At 49.5% G+C, this 16,296-nt stretch overlaps 1 protein-coding gene across 2 annotated transcripts; it reads left to right on the forward strand.

Moving 5' to 3' along the window:
* Window positions 1-267: 267 nt before the first annotated feature.
* ZNF783 (zinc finger protein 783) lies at window positions 268-16,257 on the forward strand. 2 transcript variants are annotated; one of them, XM_081283640.1, is made up of 7 exons: window positions 268-993; window positions 4,330-4,728; window positions 4,858-4,942; window positions 5,237-5,365; window positions 10,951-11,079; window positions 12,104-12,214; window positions 13,339-16,257. In XM_081283640.1, exons 1-7 carry the CDS (start codon window positions 481-483, stop codon window positions 14,172-14,174), a joined length of 2,202 nt encoding a protein of 733 aa, XP_081139766.1. In that variant the 5' UTR covers window positions 268-480; the 3' UTR covers window positions 14,175-16,257. The 2 variants fall into 2 exon arrangements, with proteins under 2 accessions (XP_081139766.1, XP_081139765.1); XM_081283639.1 differs by having other exon boundaries at window positions 279-993; window positions 4,816-4,942; window positions 13,339-16,256.
* The last annotated feature ends 39 nt before the right edge of the window (window positions 16,258-16,296 follow it).

Here is a 16,296-nt window from a genome sequence, read left to right on the forward strand (position 1 = left end):
CTCCCTCAAAAAACAAACCGAAACATACAGATAAACAAAACTTCCGATCTAATATAAAGAATTTTCTGGCTTGTTGGAAAAAGACCCTAAGATGAATAGGAGATGCAGAAAAAGCAGGGAGAAAAAAAACCCTGAGCTGCACACAGCACACGTGACTCTATGCGCGGGTGTGAATTCTGGCGTTCAGAGGAAGGCTCTCCCCTTACAGAGAAGAGAGCGTTCTGGATGGAGCGGGGTCGCCACTGGAGACAAGTCAACTGGCTGTGATCCTGGCCAGGAGCCAAGGCTAGCGGGATCCCCGGGTGCGAGCGATGGGCAGGTCGCACTGAGTGGACGGAGGGCTCCGGACACACAGCCACGACGCCTGCTCAGGGAGTAGGCCCCAGGATGAGTGACGAAAGGCACCCAGAAATACCGAAAAGGTGACACCGTACGAAACAGGACTTGGCGGAGGAGAGGCTTTTCTTTCTTTAAAATTGAATGAAACATTTCTCCTTAGGTCTATTCATTTGTTCTGCAAAACAAAATAAAAGGAGTTTTAAAACATACTTTCCCCACACTAATAAACGCCCCGCTCGTCAGCTGGAGGCGCTGGAACAGCGCGTCTCAATACGCTGGGCAGCGCGGGCGCGGCCCCTGCAGGTGCTGGGTCCCAGGGCTGAACTTTCCCGCGGGCTCCCTCGGCGGGCGCCGACCGAGGTGGGTGCGCGGGGGCCGCTCGGGCTCCCGCGGAGGGGCGCGGGGGGCGTGCGGTCCTACCGGCTGCAGGGGGCGCTGTGCGCGCCCTCGGGCGCTGCCGCCCGGCGCAGCCCTTTTTTTAAAGCCCCCCCCCCCCCCCCCGCGGGGCGCGTGGCTCGGGACGCAGCTCGCTGCCGCCCGGCTGGAGCTCCAAGGCTGGGCGGCACCCGCTCCGCCGCCGCCGCCCGCACCAGGCCTGAGGATCGCAGCCCAGTAAGGCCGCAGGCCGCCATGGCCGAGGCGCCGCCCGCGCGGGTAAGCGCCCCGGATCGCGGACGCCGCCCGAGAAGGGCCGCCGCGGCCGCGTGGCCCAGCACGAGGGACTCGGCGCGCCCGGCCGCGGGGGCACACTGGCTCCTCTGGCCCGCGCCCTGGCCCGGCCCGGCCGGTTGCCGCCCGCGGCCGCCTGCAGGCCACCGACCCCGCGGCCCAGCGCCAGGCCCGGCGCGCGGGGCCCCGACGGCGCGCGGCGCACGGCCCGCGACCTGGCCCTCCGGGGCCCTGCGAGGCCGGGCGCCTGCCTCCTGCCCGGACACGGCGACGGATCTTGCGAGTGAACCGAGTAGCTGTGTCCTTGTCCATTGTCTCTCCTGAGGCTCGCGGCCCGATCGGGCAAGGGAGGGTGGATGGCTGAGGCCCGGGACTAGACGGGCCGGCTGAGGCTGCGCACCTCCCCAGCGGGTGTTGAGCCTGGGCCAGGCCTGGACTGTGGATATCTAGTATTCTACTGGATTTTACTTACGGAAGGATACTGGTCCCTGTTTACAACAGGTTTTCATTCCTTTTTAAAAAAGGATTGTTTTCGCAGTTTTAGAATGCTGGTTTGAAATGTGCAGTATGGCCAATTCAGAGAAAATGATCCTTTGGGCGTTTTGACATAGTAGAAAGAACGCTTGTAAAGGATGTTTATCTACTACTATTAACTATTATATCTACTACTGATTCATCTCAGCCAAGTTTCTGAGACCCTCGTTTTCTTGGGTCCTTCCTTCTTAAGGAGAACTTTGTCCCTGTGGCTGAGTTTTGAATGTGAGAGAGGGCTGGGGATTCTGCAGGTTCATGACCCTGTTCTTAGGAAACCCCTAGGAGGCCTTTCTGTACCTGTACAGGTGTCATCAGCCCCACCTCGCTGGAGCCTTCTTCAGTACCTTCCTGACTTTTCCTACTCATCTGCATCTTCCCCTCAGCCATCTTGCAGCACCTGAGAGCCAAGAAGCTCCCCAACAGGACAGATTCGCTCAGGGACTTTGTCAGCCCATCCTGTCACATTGTTAGGTCTCAAATCTTGGTAGCCAGGAAATGAAATAATATTTGCATATTACCTACAGCAATCCTCTACATCACCTCTAGATTGCCTATAATTCCTAATACAAGGGGAATGCTGTGTATATAGGTGTTATGCTCTTTTGTTTAGGGAATAATGACTGAATGTACATATTCAGTTCAAACCCAATTTTTTCTTTCCAAATGTTTTTACTCGGGTTTGTAGAATCCTTGGATGTGGAACCTGCAGATACAGAGAGTCAACTGCATTTCTCTACAGAATTTTTCTCTTGGAGAAGGAAGAATCATCAATTTTTTGTGCACTCTGCCTTTACTATGTTAGGTGTTCACTCATTATTACTGAATGCATTAATTATTAATTAATTTATTTAATAAATAGTTATCAAACATCTTCTGTGGGTGAGGCACTTTATGAAGCTGGGAGCACAGTGGTAAATGACACACACCCTCGTGGGACTTATGTTCACCTGGGAGAAAAACCATAAGACTGGTGGTGAGTTTAGATTATTAGCACTGTGAAGGAAGAGGCTAACAGGGACTTTTGGTCAGTGCAGCACTTGGGGAAAGGCTCTGTGAGATGGTGTTTAAGCGGAAACTATAAAGGTGAAGGGACTCAGGCCTGGAGAGGTGCATGGGAAAGCCCAGGAGAGGGTGAAGGAGAGCTGGATGCATCCCAGCCATGGAAGGTCATATGGCTGGAGTGTAGCAAATGACGGAGTATGTCAGGTCAGAGGGGATGGCTGGATATTAAGAAGTTCACATTTTTTCTAGGTGCGCTGGGGAGCTACTGAAGAGTTTTCAGCAAGGACTGAAGTAGTCTAGTTTGTGTTTCAAAAGATTACTGACTACACTGTGGAAAGTGTATTATGGAGGAGAAGGTTGAAGTGGGGAAACCAGGTGGGTGGAATTGTAGTGGCCCAGGTGAAAGGTGATGGGGCTTGGCAATGGTGGTGGACAAAGAGAAAAGTGAATGGATTTGAGATAATTTCAGCAGTCAAACAAATGGGACTAGCTGTTGATGTAACCATGAAGTGGGCAAGGACACACGGCCACGATGTCAGCCTGTCTTTCCAGAAGGCTTTTAGCAATGCAAACCAGCATTGGGGCATTGTACATGTTCAGTGAGGACTTGCACACCATACTCCCAGCTAAGCTGAGGCCTGCAGGCCTTTTTTTCCAAGCTGTTGAAGAATGATGGAATGCAGGATGGAGGAAAAAAAGGCCATGTGACTATTTCCTAGAGTATCCCTGAGCCAGAGTATGGCCTCGTCAACATCATCTTCTTAGCCAGCTGCTATAACAAATATAATAGACTGGTGGCTTAAATAGCAGAAATTTTCCTCCTCACAGTTCTGGAGGCTGGTAGTCCAAGATCACAGCGCCACTGATTTGGTTCCTGGTGGGGACTCTTCCTGGTTTGTGGTTGGCTGCCTTCTCATCATAGTTTTACACCCTGGAGAAAGATATCATTGCTTTTATGTCTCTTCTTTCAGGGCAACAGTCCTATTCCACCCACCATGTGCCTCCCAAAGGCTGCACCTTCAAATGCCATCCATCATATTGGAGATTAGTGCTTCAACATGCAAATCTGGGGGAGACCCAAATATTCAGTCTGTAGCTATCACCGTTGTTGTCTTAGCCGCATCAATACAGGACTCACATTTTTTTTAACACAATACCTTTGTTTGTTTATTTATTTTTATGTGGTGTTGAGGATTGAACCCAGGGCCTCATGCATGCTAGGCAAGCACTCTACCACTGAGCCACAACCCCAGCCCCCATTATTTGTTATGTGAAATACATTACACTGTTTTTTTACAAAATATTGTCTCATCATTTTTCAAAGTACTATTATGTAGACACTATTGTTCTAGATATTCTATTTTCTAGATGTGGAAATGAACTCTTCGGAAGGTGTTTTAAAAACCATGCCTAACGTCAACCAATGTGTGGGTGTGGCTTGGGAGCTCCTTGCAGGGCTCATGTTCTTTCTCCCTGTGATAAGCCTTGCCCCTTCATTCTCAGGAATGAGAATGGGAGTCACCTGAGATTGTCGATGCTTTCCTTCTTTGGCTGTTTTTCCTCCCGTTTACCACCGGCCAACACCCTGCTGCAGCCACCATCTCCAGTTACCAGAGCTGGACTCCTGCTTGATGTTCTGGCCTCCCATCTTCTCCACTTTTCCGCTCTTTGGCCAGCAGGATCCCAGATGAGGCTGCACTGGAGCAGGAGTCATTCTGAGTTTGGAGTTGGAAATTTTGATTGTATAATTTTGGTAATATCTCTCTTTTCTCTTATTTTGGGCAGATTCCAGGGGGGGACAAGCGAATGGAGGACCAGAGACCTCTAACACCTCCGTCGCCCCAGCCAGCTGCTGAGAAGAACTCATACCTCTACTCCACAGAGATCACGCTGTGGACAGTGGTGGCTGCCATTCAGGCCTTGGAGAAGAAGGTGGATTCCTGCCTGGCCCGCTTGCTGACTCTGGAGGGTCGCACTGGGACAGCAGAGAAGAAGCTGGCTGATTGTGAGAAGACGACCGTGGAGTTCGGCAACCAGCTGGAGGGCAAGTGGGCCGTGCTGGGGACCCTGCTGCAGGAGTATGGGCTGCTGCAGCGGCGGCTGGAGAATGTGGAGAACCTGCTGCGCAACAGGAACTTCTGGATCCTTCGGCTGCCCCCTGGCAGCAAGGGGGAGGTCCCCAAGGTAGCCTTTGGGTGCCCTGGAGTTGGGAGCCCTCGGGGCTGTGTCTGTAAGTGTGTGGGTGAGCGAGTGTGACACTTGTGGTTCCAGGTGCCCGTGACCTTTGATGATGTGGCCGTTTACTTCTCCCAGCCTGAGTGGGGCAAGCTGGAGGACTGGCAGAAGGAGCTCTACAAGCATGTGATGAGGGGCAACTATGAGACACTGGTCTCCCTGGGTAAGGATGTGTAGGGGTCTCTGGGCCTTTGTCCGAGGTTGGGCTCTTTTTTTTTTTTTCTCAAATCTTATTTTATTTTCCCATTTTTGAAAACACACATAATGTTTAAATATATATATATATATGTTGTTCACAACATTACAAAGCTCTTGACATATCATATTTCATACATTAGATTGAAGTGGGCTCTTGTAGTCTGTCTTTGCTTTGCTTCTTTTACTTTGGACATCAGAGCCTCTCCATGGGTATATGGGACCCAGATCTTTACCCATCCTGTCCCTGTTCTGTATGCAGATTATGCCATCTCCAAACCTGACATCCTCACCCGGATAGAGAGAGGAGAGGAGCCTTGTCCTGAAGACCAGCAAAGCAAGGAGAAGGGGACTGAGGAAGAGGCCGCATGTCCAAGGAGGCTGGACACTGGTAAGTGGGTACAAGAGGGAGTGACTGGGGCATGGTGGACCACAGGCTCACCTCCTAGGTGTCCAGATAATCTGAGAACTGGGAAGGGAGCACAGACCCTTATCCCAGAGTGGGCTGCTCTCCAAGGCCACCCCAGGTGGGGGCAGGTGGAAGACTTCTTTTTAAAGTCCTGTGGTTTCGGATCTGTAGGAGGGGTAGTCACAAAGGGAAATGTAGAGCATGGGAACGTTCTTGTTCCATGATAAATAGGGCTGATTATCACTGATGTGACAGTGCAGTGACATCGCCATCACTTCTTGATGTCTTCAGTGCTGTCCGTGTCCACTTGCCCGTTTCTGCTCCCCAGCTTAGCCTGCATCAGGAAGCTGCTGTGGCACTAGAGTTCCTTTGTGAGAATGAGGCTGGGGTGGATCCTCCTGTAGCCAGTCTCCAAAGGTGACACTGCCTATCAGAATCCTCTGGGGGACTCTTTTTTTTTCTTTTCTTTTTTGCAGTGCTGGTTATTGAACCTGGGGCCTGGTGCATGCCAGACAAGCATTCTACCACTGAGTCATGTCCCCAGCTCTGGGGAACATTTTTGAATTTAAAAAACAAATAAATGAAAGCAGAGAGAACAAGACAGTAAACCTCCAAATTATTGCTGGGACCTAACATGATCTTGTTTCTTCAACATTTGCTTCATCTGTCTCTTTCCTTTTTGTACACACAGCCATGATACCATTTTTATACCCTTCCCCTAAAAAAAAAAAAAAAAAAAAAAAAAACCAACAATTAATGATTGGTCCTTGTTCTCTTTCCCTCAACAATGTTTTCAGTAGGGTTTGGACCCTAATCTCATAACCCAAAGTCCATGCATTGCATTTGATTTATAAGTGACTCTTTATTTTTTCTTGGTGCTGGAGATCAAACCCAGGGCTTCTTGCATGGCAGCCTAGTGCTCTACCACTGAGCTTCATCCTCAGCCTGTTTCTTAAATCTATAAAAAGTCATCCCCCTTTTCAACAGCTTCATTGAGATATAATTTATACACCATAGAATTTCTCTATTAAAGTGTACAATTCAGTGGTTCTTGGTATATTAAGAGATGTGCAACCATCACCACAATCTAACTTTAGAACTTTTGTGTCCAATCAAAAGAGACCCTTGGGGCTGGAGTTGTGGCTCCGTAGTAGTAGAGCACTTGCCTAGCATGTGTGAGGCACTGGGTTCGATTCTCAGGACCACATATAAATAAGTGAATAAAATAAATGTCCATCAACATCTAAAAAAAGAGACCTGTACCCATTAGTAGTCACTCCCTGCTGCCCTCTCTCCTGCCCAGGCCCTCTCAGCCACTAGCCTGCCTTCTGCCTCTGTGGAATTTGCCTATTCTGATGTGTCACATAAATGTAATCATATAATATGACCCTTTGTGTCTGTCTTCTTTCACTGAGCATAATGTTTTCAAAGCTCATCCATGTTGTAGTCTGTGTGAGTGCTTCATTTCTCTTGTGACTGAATAATATTCCATTTTGTGGACATACCACACTTTGTTTAACCATTCATTAGCTGATAGACGCCACCCATGCCATTTATTTTTTGTCATTTTATTGTCATTTATCTGTGTGTGTGTGTGTGTGTGTGTGTGTGTGTGTGTTACAGTGGATCCATCCCAGGACTTTGCATATACTAGGCAAGTTCTCTACACTGGGTTACACCCCTAGCCCTTTTAAAAAGTTTTAATTTTGAGACAGGGTCTCACAGGCCTCAAACTTACTATCCTCTTGCCTAACCCTCCCAAGCAGCTGGGATTACAGGTGTGCACCACTGTGTCTGGCTTATTTTACATCTTTTTAATGCTATTGTTTCCCACATTTTGGATTTGGTGTCATTAACATGGTCTCTTATTTCCTGCATTTCCTACGGATTGGGAGGTGGATTAGCAGTTCATGTAGACTAAGGTTCAGTGTTTTTGACAAGACTTCTTCAGAGGTGTCGCTGTGTGCTCCTTACTCCTGTGGGCCAGCAGGCGCTGGGGTCTGGTTGTCTTTTTTATTGAGATCGTCAGCTTCATGCTTCTGTTATGAAGTTCCTGTCAGGTTTTCAGCAGTGACTCTAATTAGCCATGGAGATTGCTACCTGGCTTCATTATTTCATTAAGGGTAGCAAAATAGTGACAGTGTCATTTCTTCTGTTCTTAAAAGCTAAAGCTCTTTTGTGATGAATAGTTCCTCTAATCAATCCTTTTAGTTACCCTGAACTACAGTACAGAAGAGGCAGGATAGATGCTTCACTCTTTCCTACATCAGTTTTATGAATGATGACTTTTCTGTCTTTGTAGCCTCCAAAGGCAGCCAAAGGCTTGGGCTTTTTGTTTTGTGTTGTTTTCAAGTATTATGACTTCTCAGATTTTTAAATATTTTGTTTGTGCCAGTCCTTTGTAGCCATTATTTTCATATTTAAATTGTACCATCTTTGGCAAGTGGAATCGTTTTCAAGTTTTGCCCAGAGGTCATTTTAACATGACCTTGATGAGTTTCTGACACCTTAAGATACACGAGATTTGTTTTGTGTATTTCCTGCCCTGGGCCTGGAATCAGTTTCTCCGTGGATTTTCTGTTTTGTCTGGGGAAGAAACCCAGGGCAGGAAATACACAAGAAGTTTTTATTGTTTTTAGTGAAGCATAGTATTTAGAGACCCTAGATGAGTGCTAGTTATGAATTTTAGGTGTTACTTCTGGGTATTTTTTTCTGTTTATATCCCTGTTAACCATTTGTATGGCTGTTTTTGTTCGTGTCTTATGTTTTTCTCTTGGAATGTTAGATAGACCTAGTTGATTTGTTGTCTCCATGAGGGCTGGAACTTTGCCTTATTCACTGACTATGTGCTGCCTGCTTACTGGTTTATTATAAAGGATACAGGTGAAGAGAGACAAAGGGTGAAACCTGGGGGAAGGGCACAGGGCTTTGACACCCTCTCTGTTGTGCCACCATCCTGGGACCTGCATGTGTTAGCTATCTGGAAGCCCTGAAAATATGCATTTGGGGGTGGGGTACTAGGGACTGAACTCAGGGGCACTTGACCACTGAGCTACATCCCCAGTCCTATTTTGTATTTTATTTAGAGACGGGGTCTCACTGAATTGCTTAGTACCTTGCTTTTGCTGAGGCTAGCTTTGAACTCTTGATCCTCCTGCCTCAGCCTCCTGAGCTGCTGGGATTACAGGTGGGTGCCACCATGCCTGGCAAAAATATGCATTTTTGAAAAGAAATGAGTTCATATAGACATTCCTGATTCAGATTTAATCTTTGATTTTATAAACTTGTATATCACTTTTTTAAAATTTTACATTGTAATGTAAAATTTTAAAATTCCCACCTTTATTAGCATAATAACTTATTTGAGTCTTTTTATATCCGATCCCAACATTTAATTATTCTATAGTATCTATAATTTCAAAATAATGTATCCAGTATTTCTATTAATGTTTAGGCTTTTGTTTGCAAAATAAATAAGCCCTCTTATAGGGAAATTATTAAAGTAAACTTGTGTCCTCTTGCCCTCTAATATGGGTCGCCATGCTCAGAACATTTCCATTTAAAAAAGAAAGAAAAGATTTGTACATTGCCAAACTTAACTCTAGGCACATCATTTTTATCATTCTCTGGGTCTGTTTTTTCTGTCCCTAAGGAGCTAAGGATCTGCCTGCACCAGGGACAGAAGTGTCACTGGCAAAATCCAGGTTATCTTGAAGAGGATACAGCTCTCTCTCCTGCTGTGCTTTCAAAATAATAGCCTCTCCACCTGGCTTGGGGCCTCTCTTTGCTTCCCTCACTTAGTGGAATGTGGAGGAGGGGTCTGATGACCAGGGTACACATGGGTCTTCTGAAAACCAGAGTGCATCTTGGGCACCCCTCTGCTTAGAGCACCACTAGTGTGCAGCACTGCTCTGGCTCTGAGGGTGCTGTTCTTTTTTTTTTTTTTTTGGTACCAGGGACTGAGCTCAGGGGCACTCGACCACTGAGCTACATCCCCAGCCCTGCTTTGTATTTTATTTAGAGACTGGGTCTTATTGAGTTGCTTAGGGCCTTGCTTTTGCTGAGGCTGGGTTTGAACTTGCTATCCTCTTGCCTCAGCCTCCTGAGCCGCTGGGATTGCAGGTGTGTGCCACTGCGCCCGGCTTAGTGCTGTTCTCTTGTTCACTCTGCATCCCCAAATCTGACTGCACCAGGATTTAGCTCTCCTTTCCACTGTCATTAAGTCACTTTCTATCCTTGGGGGTTCTTGAGAACTGTCAGGATTTCATATTTTGATTTGGACCTTTCTTTTTCTCACTCATGAGGCTTGATCTTGCACAGCCTCACGTCCGTGATGCTTTGGCTGGTTTACGAGGATGGGCACTGGGTTTCTCTTTGTTCTAGGAAGGGTCCAAAGATGAGGTTTCGGATGACCCACTGACATTTTTAGGATCGCTGCCGACACTGTCCCGTTTGTCAGGCTTTCTATGGAAGCTGATGACTATTCTGTAGATAAAGTCTGCTGAACAATGTGACCAATTGGTATCCAAGGTCGTGCCCTTAATCAAGAGGGGAATTGGTAGCAGCATTACCAGTTACAAATCCAGCTGAATTCTTCTTTTTCCCCTCTGATTACACTCAGTTGGTGTTAACCATTTGCCTTTGAAAAGAATGCCATTGGAGGGCAAGCAGACAGGCCCTGCTTGGGTTGCTTTTGTCTCTGATGAATCTTTGTTCTCTGGATCCTGCAATTCCGGAACAGCCACTGTGGGTTCCGGTATGGAGGTGGAGCCTCTTTCCCGTGGTTCTGGATTGCCTGTGCACATCTGTGCTGTCTGATTGCTCACGGGCACGCAGCACACACTGCCTGGTGCTGTAGGCCTCTGGCTGAACTTGTGTTGGATGTAGATTCATCAGCCTTCACCGTCAGCCTTTCACTCATGATGCATTTCATTCTCTTCATAGGTATTTTCCTTAAAAAAAAAGCAGAGCTCCATTTCTTGTGGGAGGGGCACATGTGACATGTGCTCATTTGGGGGCTTATGATTTGACAACTTCAGTGACGGCTGAGCTGTTGTGACTTGCTGGGAGGCAAGCCTCGACAGACATTTTGTGTACACTTGAATAAGAGGACAAGTGTAGGGTGAAGCATTGTCTCAAAAGGGAATACTTCACTTTGGAAACTCGGGAACCTTCAGGGCCACATGTGTGGTGTATATTTTCTGCCATGCCTTTGGGCTCTCTGATGCTGTGGAGAGCGGGCTGGGGTGGGGGCCAGCAGCCACCATGATGGCTGGTGGAACAGACAATACTGTGTTTCCTCTCCCTACCCTAAACAGCAGCCCTCTGTCATGTCCTGGCTGCCAATCCTGTGTCAATTATCACACTATGCAGTCCTCCTGGAATGAGGCTCCAGAGGAGAATCTAGCAGCTGGATGACAGGTGAAGCCATCTCATCATCACACTCAGTGTTAGGTGATGTCCCAGGTCCCTGGGACTCTGCATTTACACACTTCCCAGAGGGTCCCTGGCCATCTGTTTGGGAGATCTCCGTGTTGTGCTCAGTGTCACTGGTTTGCATTCCTTAGGTCTCCTTCCATATCCAGAGCAAGTCCCCAGTCCAGTCAGCCATGCCCAGGAGGAGCCCAAAGAAGGGCAGGCCCCTCAACACCAACAGAACGAAGAAGCAGGAGTGACACCACCCAGGCTGGGCACTGGTGAGTGAGGGCAGCCAGGACAGCAACAAGAATGGTGTCTTTTGGCAGTGCATGAGTACCAAACACAAGCTATGCTAGAAGTTCAGCAGGAAAGATAGCTGGGGATGTGACTGGGCTGAGCTGGATGGGCTCCTGGGAAAGGGGCTCCTGAGGTAGACCCTAAAAGAAGGTAGGTTTTGGATTTTCAGTGCAAGCAAATATCTGTATGGAGCTTTTGGGGAGGGATGTGGATTGAGCCTCTTGGGGCTTCTTCCAGTGGTCCTATCAACAAGGCAGTTTATGTATCATGCCTAGCACAGTGCTGGGTGGCAGGCATGTTGTAGGTGTCAGTAAACATCCTCTTTCTGAAGACCTGCTGAGGAGAACACTGGCTTTAGTCACCTCTCCCAAGTTCTGTTTGCTTCTGTTCACAGGCAGTTCCTGCCATCCTGAGCTGGAACTGTAACTCAGAGGACACTGAGCAGAGCATGTGGCCTCTAATCCCGAGTTGCTTTCTGTCTCAGCGCACACTGGCTCCTCTGGCTCCTCCTCCCTATTCCTTCTTGCAGCTGGCCCAGCTTCAGTGTGTTGCCTTCTCCCCCGTGGTTTCTTTGTATTTCCCCCACTGAATGTGGCCCTCTGCAGGTAGAAGTGAAATTGCTTCCTTCCTGTGTGCTCCTTTCTGGCCAGTGTATAAGTTTGGACTCAGCTCATGGAATCAGTCAGGTGGGACCTTCTCAGATAGAGGAGGACAGTATCCCTGCCCATCGCAGACCTGAGGCCTCCCCAAACCCTCTTTCCTTTTGAGGACCATCAGGGTGATAGTCAGTTGCAAAGGGACAAATTGTGAGCCTAAGTTTGCGGGGGATTATGGTTGTGGCCTTCATATCTCTCTTCTTACCTCTGCAGTCAACTGGACTGAGGCCTGGGGGTCACTGTTCCTGGCAGGCCCTTGGGTATGGCCAGAGCCTGCTGAAGAGGTGGTCATGCCACTCTGCAAGAACCCCATGTCAGGAAAGGCCCCATGGGATTCTCTGTCTTGCAGGACCTCCAGCAAACACCAGCATTTTGTCCTCAATTAAACAGGAGAGAGAATCTTCAGAGGGGGAGTCACCAGCTTCCCCTCCCAGGGACATCATGTCCAGTCTGGGGCCAGGTGAGTAAATAGGCAGCGCCTGTCACCACAGCAGAGCCTCACACAGCTCAGAGGGCCCTTTGGGAGTAGCAGGGGTCTGGGGATGAGACCTGGTGAAGGGCTTCGTCCTGAGGCTTCCCTCCTCCTTCCCTCCCCAGGTGTGACCCACAGGCCCAGTCAGCCTGTGGTCCTAGTCTTCTCTCTTGGTCTGGGCTGGCTGGGAATCCCCCCTGGGAATAGACTGCAGGCTACCAGGCTGTGGTCAAGGGTGACCAAAAGGATGTTCCGCTTTGATTCCAGTCTCACAGCAACCCTGTGGAGTGACCCCGGCTTTCAGCCTTTATTTTATTTATAGATACGTGATGCTGAGAATCAAATCCAGTGCCTCACACATGCTAGGCAAGCGCTTTGCCACTGAGCCCCAGGCCCAGCCCGAGAGTAAGCTTTCTGCTATTATCCTGGTGGCTCTGGCCTCACTCAGTCCTGCCTGAGTTGGGGGATACCTGCACTGAGACCCAGGCAGGAATCATAGGCTGCCTTACAGGGTGCTCTCTGCACCCAGAAAGCAGGGTGTGGGCAGGTAGTAGGGATTGGCCCATTTGTTATATGGATGAGGGATTGTGTGAGGTTAATTCACTGGCCTCCTCCAGGCTGCTGGGGTCTCTCACCTGGTCCTGAGGTAATGGGGCGCACGGGTTCCTTGTGCTTTACAGATCATAACTACTGACTTCAGAACTCTTAGGGTCCTGCCAACTCCTCTGCCATGGCCCAGCTCATGGAATCGGTCAGGTCATGGCCCAGCTCATGGAATTGGTCAGGTCATGGCCCAGCTCATGGAATCGGTCTCTTCCACCTTCCCACCTACCTATCTCCTACCATCTGTCTTCTGACCCCAGGGACTATCTGGCAGCTGTTTTTTTTTTGTGTGTGTGTGTGTGGTTTACTTTCCTCTCTCCTGGTTCCCCAGCTCAGCCTCCAGGAGTGAGGAGTAAGATAGCAAACAGGACTGAATGACGGGACAGGGCAGTGCCTGCTTGGTGAGGCCCCATGAGCAGGACCCCTTCCCATGTTGTGGGCCCTTGGAGGAGAAAGAATTCAGGGGAGGTGGGAGTAGGACTTGGAACCAACATAGATTCCTTTGCCAGGTGGTGGTGGCATGGCCATCAAGACAGAAGCTCAGTCTGAGGAGGAGATGGTGCCTGAGCAGCTCTGCCTGGGGTCCCCAAGCCGGACCAAGTGTAGAACACCTAGAGGGCCTAGGAACAGGACTGGAGGCCCTAGGCGGCATCACGCCCAGGGGAGGCCAAGGGTGTGCACTGGGGAGCCTCGGCCACCAGGGGCCATTGGGGAGACACCCCGCGTACTCCCTCGCCGGCGGGAACGGACCTTCCCCTGCCCTGACTGTGGGCAGAGCTTCCGCTTGAAGATTAACTTGACAATCCATCAAAGGACTCACGTGGAGGAGGAGCACAGGGAAGCTCCTGGGGGCTCACCCACCAGATGGGGGGAAGGCCACTCTACGTTGGAGCCAGGGGAAGTGGTAGTGCCTGGCCCTGTCATCCGCTGGCTCCCCGAGGAGCCCCCGGGCCACCATTCCCTGGGAGGGCGAGCCTTCATGGGGCGGAGGCCCACAGCCACCAAGATTTACCACTGCAGTGAATGCCTGCGCTTTTTCCAGCAGCGGAAGAGCCTGCTGCTTCACCAGCGCCTGCACACAGGCAACAATCAGGGCTGGCCTGCCTGTCCCTACTGTGGCAAGGCCTTCCGCCGGCCCTCGGACCTCTTGCGTCACCAGCGTATCCACACTGGTGAGCGACCCTACCAGTGCCCCCAGTGTGGCCGGGCCTTCAACCGAAACCACCACCTGGCTGTGCACATGCAGACTCATGCCCGGCATCGGGTGGGCCTGCATTTCCCTGTGCCCTCTGCAGGCCAGGGGAGCTCACCCCTGCAGGGTCGCAGCCATGCAGAGGAGGGCTGACCAGGCAGGAGCCTGCAGGGCATCCTCTTGTCTTCCTGCATCCCTGGCAGGACCTGTGCTCTATCTCTTAGGGGCTTTCCCTTGAGCCTGATGCTGGTCCCTTATTCTGGGATGTCTTGGAGAGAGTTTTTTTTTTTTATTGTTTTCCTTATTCAAACGGAAAGCAGTGGCCCTTTTGATGATATCATATATATACGACAAGGTACCTCTATTTTCTCTTTCCTAAGGGTGTCATTCTGTGCTATCTTTTTCTACATTCTTGACCTGCAAAGGGTCCCTGAAGGCTTAAACAACACCAGTTTTTGGTGTAGCTTTTGACTGGTGCTACAGTCAAGATGATCAGAGACTGTGGTCCTTTCAGAATGGACCATAGAGACTTCAGGGACTGGGAGTGACTGCACAGAGGTCTGTCTGCGCTCCACATGAGAAAACAGCAGAGAGAACAGGACACAAGAGAAGGCACTCGGAATTTGCATTTTCTATTTTTGTTAGCTTGAGACTTTTTTTTTTAAATGAAGACTTTGTAATGTGTTTGTAAGCGTTGTGTGTAGTTGCAAAGAGGACCAGGAGCTCCTGAGGGCAGGAATTCTGCCACTTCCTTTGTGGGTCTGGCAGGGCAGGAAGAGGGTTTTGATGGGCAGAATTTGGCTGCTGTCTTTGAAGCAGAGCTTCTCTCCAGGTTTATGTTTCTGAGCTCTGAGTGACTCCCAGTCTTCCTAGTCCTTCCCTCACAGGGCAGTCTCCATCTGTTATTTACTTTTGATATCAGTTAAAAGAGGAAAGGAAATCAGGTGTGGATGGCCTCCCTTGCCAGATCTCAGGATTCATAGGTGTGTATGATCCATTGATTGGACCCAGAAGATGCCTTGAGGGTGCTGCAGAGTCTTGTGAGCCCAAGACCTTCCTCAAGGGGAAGACTGACTGGGGGAGGCTGGGGAGTCTGCCTGGACCCTCCAGGCCTCGTTTCTCCTGGTAAAGAATTTGGGGTCTGGTGCTAAGTAGGGCTAGGAGGTTGGGGAATCCTTCAGCCCCCCTCTAGGATCACATTCCTTGTCTGTCAAAGGGTAACAGCTCCAGTGCATCCCACCTCATCTAGGAGTTGTTGGCACTGAATTTAGAGACTGCACAAATAAGAGGCTTGGTGATATTCTTAGTTTCAAGTTCAGGGTTTCCTATTTTTTTTTTTCCAGTGATTTCCTGCTCAGTCAGAATCCCCTGGGAAGAGTGAGGGTTAGTGCCCTTGTACCAAAGCATCGGTCCATGACCTGTTTTTAATAGTATGCTATTGTCAGGCTGCACGGAGAAGTCTTGATGCCTAGTTTCTCATATTCCTTAATCACACCACCTTGGGTGCTGCCTACAGACCAGCTGGCTGTGCGTTCTGGGTCCCTGGCAACTTCCTGTTGTCCTCACCCCTTTTCCACAGTCCCGAATGGAGTTGGGGGCAGATGGTAACATTGCCATCATCCCTGGGAAAGGGGAAGGATAAAAGTCTGACAGGTTAGCCAAGATCCTAAAGAGGCACCACCTGCTTGAGGCTCCTGCTTGTCTGGAGCCCCACAAGTCAGAGAAAAATGTCAGCACATGCGCAGGCAGGATGTGGTACAAGTGTGGCTGCTCAGCTTAACCCTCAGCTACAAGAGCTAGGCTCAGATATTCTGGGCTCAGAATTTTAAATTCTAAAATTTTAAATGCTAAATGCACTCTGTAAATACAAGCATTCAATTGCAAGGCTCAGGTGTTTTTCTCTTTTCTTATTTTCAAAGCATTCAGTGCTCAGCTCTGGGCTATGCATATTGGGTTTGCCCTGTCATTCAATAGGACGTGTTTAAAGAATGCTCCTTAGGTTGAAATGAACAGTGGAGGCTACAAGGTGCAGTAGCCCAGTGGTGCCCCACAATCGGGAGGTGGGAGCCCTGGTTGGGTCCCAGACTTCCCCAGCTCTGGGCCTCAGCGTCCTCATTTGTGAAACAAAGAAGTGGTTGGGTCTTAAGATTCCTTAACAACTGTGAAGGTGGCAGTCTCCTGCTTTAATCGGTGCTTAATAAACATGTTGGCATAAATGATTGTGACGTGACCTGGTTTCTTTTTAGTAGGAAGTGAGCGGCCGCACTGGCCAGTT

Source organism: Spermophilus citellus (genome assembly GCF_964194105.1).
Source record: "Spermophilus citellus genome assembly, chromosome: 3".
In the NCBI taxonomy this organism is placed as follows: Eukaryota; Metazoa; Chordata; class Mammalia; order Rodentia; family Sciuridae; genus Spermophilus; species Spermophilus citellus.